Source organism: Ahaetulla prasina, chromosome 2, assembly GCF_028640845.1.
Source record: "Ahaetulla prasina isolate Xishuangbanna chromosome 2, ASM2864084v1, whole genome shotgun sequence".
Lineage (NCBI taxonomy): Eukaryota > Metazoa > Chordata > Lepidosauria > Squamata > Colubridae > Ahaetulla > Ahaetulla prasina.
In genome coordinates this window covers 97,706,842-97,712,841 of record NC_080540.1, presented here as the reverse complement: position 1 = coordinate 97,712,841, position 6,000 = coordinate 97,706,842, and the positions used below count along the sequence as shown (strand labels likewise).

Here is a 6,000-nt window from a genome sequence, read left to right as displayed (position 1 = left end):
AACATAAATTCTTAGTACAACCAATTCCAATTAGCAGATCGTACCCTTTTTGCAATAGGCCAGTCTTCTACTGTGAAATGTATACCAGTTTCCCCCCCTCAGTGTAAAAATATACAATGCTACTGCATATATATTTTTTTGCTGCAGTTAAATGTTCAATCAGTCCTTTTATTTCCTGAAAGTTCTGGTTTCTTTTTCCTTTCGTATATTTTTCATACATCTCCTACCCAGACTACTGTGTTGCCCTTCTTGATTCCTGAAACTTCACAGCGTAATGTATTTTGTCTGCCATTAATTATAAAGAGTGAACTCTTTGCTGGTGTTAGAAGGTATTGACCAAATAATCCACTGTCTTGGATAATTCTGTTGTAGCTGTTCCAGGGCCAGTCTTTAGGTCTGATAGGGTCTTTTAAGTTCTTCAAGAGGTCCATTTTCCCTGTCGACAACTCAATAAAAAGCACATCTGTTTGCAAATGTGAAGAAGCGTAAATGTAATACTGATTGGCTTCGGTGAAAGAGGATTGGAATGTCAGATGAGATATGTGCATAGAGGTTTGTAAATCATAAATCAACTTGATTTCTCCTTGGACTGTTATGGCCTGGACTCTGATCCTCCTACTCTCTTCATCTGCACTGACCAAATAACGTCCATCTGGAGAGATGTAGGGAGTACCTGATACATCATCATTGGGACCAATAACAGAATCTGTAACACTGTCAATTATAAGTTGTGAAATCCTTGGTATGGACTTGTTTGCTTTGCACTGCACAAAGAAATAACCTCCTAAGTGAGTGTAGGCCATGGCTTGGGGCAGGCAGCTGTAGTTTCCAAAGCTGATAGTTTTGATATGAGCCATGGTTTCCAGGTCAATTTTGTGAACTGCAGCCTTTGACTTATTGAAGATGAAACCAAACCTGTAAATAAAAGGCAAAACATGGAATAACTAACTATGCACTTTAAGATACATGGTTCTATTAATGAGTGAGCAAGTTTAGGTGCCCAAGCGCTCAAAACCAACATTTATTTAAGGCACCTTTATAGCAAGAGCAAGAGCACACCGTTTTCAGGTGAAATGCCAAACTTCAGTCTCAAGTATGAGATACTATGGCCCACCTTCCAAAAATTTGGACTGAACATCATAAACAGCGAGTGAAGTGAGCACAGAAATTAGATACCATGAACAATAAATTAATTTCAAATATTTAGTATGACCACTGCCACATCTTTAATAACTTCTCATCTGTCGCAGTGAAAATTACAGTTTGATGAAAACTCTGAAGAAGCTTTAAGCAACCACCAATTTTGGAGCCTCATCTTACACAACCTTACTTAGATCAAATGTAACACTATATTTTGATCAAGGCAAGGGATGAGGCAAAGAAATTTTACCTTGTTTAATGCCACATAAAGCTTATTTCTGAGCTGCAATAGAATATATTTAGTTGGACACACAGAGATATTCAGGGAAAAAACATTAAAGGTGAAACAACACACTGTCAAGTTTTGTACCATGGAATAAATGGATTCTGTGCTTTCAAGATTTCAAGAGATTGAAATGGTGAAACACCAGAGGACATTTTTGGGTAATAGCAGAAGATCATTGCTTCTAGCATTAGCTTTAAGCCTCTTGCTGCAAAAAAAATAAAATAAATAAATAACATTGTTCTTCTGGTTATTGCTTTTCAGTGTCTTAATGTGTGTTTACATTGCATAAAGATTTTTAAATATATCAGACTAACATAAACCTGACCTCAATAAGTGATACAGAAAACTATTTTTTACAAGATATATAAGTCTTTTTTCCTTGTTCTCATTGAGTTGCTCTTAGCCATTGGTAGCATAGACATTTGGAATCAAAGAGTTTACTAAATCTACATCCATTGCAAAATATAAATGTCTATATAGAAGAACTAGCTGGGGACACATATGGTAGATTTTTTGGGGGGGCAGATGACAGTATCTCCTGATACCCTTTAAACCCCTTCCTTCCTTTGCAGAAAATGCTTATTAAACAGAATGAGGTGGAAGAGTGCTAGAAGAGTTGAAGAAACACTAAGTGGTGAAATCTGTCCTGAACTGAAAAGACAGTATCTCCCATTGTGACTTGAATTCAAAAGAATTAATAGAAAATGTTCTACATGGATGGTCCCTCCACCTGGAGAGATCAAAATAACAACATTATGATATTTGGACTATCAAATCTGGATGACCACAAAGGCCCAATATATAGCAGCATTAATTTGGAATGGATTTTTGTAATTTCTCAATCCCAATCTATACAGTTTGTGCTTTTTCCCAGATAACCATAGTCCTAATATTCCAATTCCTTTGATTGAAAACCATATTTCTGACAGTTCTAGTATGTAGAAATTCATTCTTTCTCCAAATAGTAATCATTACTGTAAACCACAAAGTTTTGGGATTGTGGTGGATAATGCTTAATTATGTGTTTGTGTGCATGCATAAAACAGAAAAAAATAGAGTTGAAAGCTGCACAATGAATAAAAATTCATTCCTTAAGAAAAAAAGTTTTATATTCTCTGATCCTGCAAATAACCCTGGGATTTAGTTTGTCTTGCTTCAATTACAAATTAAAAAAGAAATCTAGTGCAGAAAATGAAAATGGTGCGTGACTAAAGAGTAATAAGATTATGCCTGCTGTTCCTTTGTATCAGGATGCATTGAAGTGCATTTAAAAAAAATTACTTTGTTTAAAGCTCTTCTATGCTTACAATAAATGTAAGGCTTCAGTATAAACCAGTGGTAACTTTAAGACATACAGACTTCAACTACCTTCTCCATGGCTGGTTGGGGAATTCTGGGAGTTGAAGTTTAGATGCCTAAAAGCTGCCAAGTTTGAGAAACACAGGTCTAAACAGACATCTGGTAGTTGGATTTATACGCTCATGGAGATTTCTTAGGAGACATACCCAAGGTTACATTGACAGGTGAGTGAGACAGATCAATGATACACCTGCTGTTTTTAAATAAGCACTCAAGCATTTACTGTACATTCCCTCCATTTTTTTTCCTCTTGGTGGCTAGATTTTATTGTTGTTGTTGAAACCCAGAGTTTGAACATTACTAATTATAATTTCCTCAAGGAGGCAGCTTCAAAAATCATTTTTATATTGACATCAATACTTTTGTCATTCCATATGCGATAATAAGATATAGTACAGGGATTCTTCCAAGCTCCACCACCTGTTTTAGCTGACTGTAGCTCACTCCATTTTTGGACCTTATGCTAAATCATTGTTTGAGTTGACATGCAAATGTGTGTAAACTTCTGACTTGAAATCTAAATTGCAAAATTGAAGATAGGCTCGCAAGATCATTTGGGATTGATGCTACTGTAACAGCATCCCATGGTAATCTCCCTGCCTGAGCTGCTGGATGCCATCTCAGGGTTGGCTGTGGAATTCTCCAGGTTTATAATCCTGGAGGACTTCCATTTGCTCTCCCTGGCACTAGCCTCGGAAGCAGCTTGGGAGTTCATGACCACCATGGTAGCGATGGACCTATTCCAAGTCATTCATGGTCTGACTTGAAACATACCAGACATGATTTTCTCATCAGAGCAGTGGCAAGAAGGGAGAGCTACCTTTGTTATGGTCAGATCACAAGTCTGATCATGATCAAACTCTATTTATTACACTTATATTACTCCTTTCCTCCAAGACCTCAGGGTAATTGACTTAGGGATTCCATTTCAGGTTATCCCCACTATAGCAATCCTGTGATATGATTTGTATGTGGGGGAGGGCAGGTCAAAGTTATCTAGCCAATTTGCCTGACTTAAACCTGGGTTTCCTGAGCTTTAATCCAAAGATTTAATAACTGCAAAACCCCACTGCACCTAGATTACACCTGGAATCCCATTGCAATTCTATGGATCCATATTATTGTGATTTTATTATGGTTTTATCTTAGTTTAATATTTTATTTTATTGTATTGTCCACATATTTTGTTATATATATATACTGTATCTCTCTCTCTCCCTCTCTGTATTACGTACATACAGTATATTTTGTATATATTTGCTGATGCTTTATTTAATCTGAATTTGTATATCAGTGATTGCATGACCTCTCTAGATGTCATATGCTAATTACAATTAAAATAAACATCTGGAATTGGAATATTAGTATACATATGTATACATGCATGAATGGTAATAATTTGTATGTCACCATTGGCTGTGTAAATGTATATTGCTATTTAAAGCAAATATATACCATTTAGAATTTAGAATTGTCTGTGCTTAGAATGCATTACCCGACTCTGTGGTCTCTTCTCATAACCCCAAAAGCTTTAACCAAAATCAAACTTTTGGCAACTCACTGGAAATGGTTCGGGATATTTTACAATCAACTGGTTTCATGAATATTGAAGATATTGTTTTATGACTAGATCAGTATTATCCAACCTTTTTGGCTTTGCAGACCAGCAGGGATGGTTCTATGCGAGCAGCAGGCATGCAGACCTGCTGTTTGTGTAAATGGAGCACCCATGCACATGCTTGCCTGCTGCTCATGCAAGTGTGGATGCACACATCTGCGCTGGCCCACCACTTCTTCAGCCTGGTTCCAAACAGCTCAAGGCTTGGTAGTGGGCCATGGCTAGATGGTACATTTGCAATGGCTCTTAGCCAAGAGTAGAAAGACATATATGAGAATTCCTCGAATCATGTTCTAACACGAAGGGGAGGTATTCCAACTTACCTGCATTATTAATTTTCTTCCAGAAAACATACTCAATGTGCGTCAGACTGCAAAAGCTGAAATCCATTTGTTAGACCAAAACTTAAAATATAAATCATTGGTTGAAATTTTTATTAAATTAAATTAAAACTCAGTGACAATCTTGAGAATAGGTGAACTAGTGGGTAATCCTATCAGGCTAGTCATGGCAGCTCCATTGCTTCTTGGGGTCCATTCTGTCTGTCTGATATCATATCCTGTTTCTACACTCACAAGGGGCTTTACAGAAGATGTTATGTCTTCTTCATGAGGGTTTTTTGGGGGAGGGCAAGAGTACAAAATCAAACCAGTATTATCTGTGATTCAGAAGAATTGTTAGCCTGAAGGTACAACCGTTAGAGAACTCTTACCTGATGTGATTGATAATTAGATTTGTAGGTGGAATAAAATAATCATCCATTCCAGTCAGGTGGGTACCAATGATCTGCTGGTTCTCTCCTGTACTTGCTTCTGATATTACCTACCATGAATAAACAAACATTGGCCATTGATAGGAGCAAGAAAGGAAGTACTGAAATAAATATCCAGAAAACCTAAAATGCATACGAGACCAACAAGATTGTGGTCATTTGCATAATAGTATTCCATAAGCCACAATGATGGTTAAATCAGTTCCTAAAAATAAGTATGTTGATGAAATGTTATCTCTGTATAGGTTTGTAAGATCAGAGAATAATTTCAATTTACATTCAAGCTGTTTATATTGCTATACAGTGCAGTCATGCAAGACTTGAAACTCTCCCACATCAAATCCTGCAATAATTTTTTCACACTAGCTACAATGAACATGGATGTTATATTCATCTTTATTTAATCTAATGTAAATACACAAGGCCAATTCATTGTGTTGAATGCAGGGGTAGGCTTCAAAAATTTTAGCAAGGGGTTCTCTGCTCGGTTGCTGGGTGGGCCTGGCCATGGTGGGCATCGCCTAGTAAGCCTCCTGCACCACGGTGGGGGGGAGGCGTTTTCCCCCTCCCTGGGCTCCAGAGGTTTTTCTCAAGCCTCCAGGAGGGCGAAAATGGCCTCCTCAGGCTCTGGAGGCCCTACTTCTGGTAGGACCATTTTTTGCCATCCATGAGGCTCCGCGTCTGCCCTGCACTTACCTGAATCCAAAACGGGCTGTGTGGGGACTCCTGGGAGGGGCGGGGTGGGGTGGGCAGGGTCAGCCAGGAAAGGGATTTGGGTGTTCTCCAAACTGCATAGAATCTTAGCTGAAGGTTCTCCTGAACCCC

The 6,000-nt window shown here is 38.0% G+C and overlaps 1 protein-coding gene across 1 annotated transcript in view; it reads right to left on the bottom strand.

Annotated features, from left to right (window-relative positions):
- Positions 1 to 212: 212 nt before the first annotated feature.
- Positions 213 to 6,000, bottom strand: part of FSTL4 (follistatin like 4) — a 491,346-nt gene continuing 485,558 nt past the window's right edge. The window contains exons 14-15 of the mRNA XM_058171598.1: positions 5,116 to 5,225; positions 213 to 915 (exon numbers count right to left, since the gene is read on the bottom strand). Coding sequence (XP_058027581.1) covers positions 213 to 915; positions 5,116 to 5,225 — 813 coding nt within the window. The remainder of the gene's footprint in view (positions 916 to 5,115; positions 5,226 to 6,000) is intronic.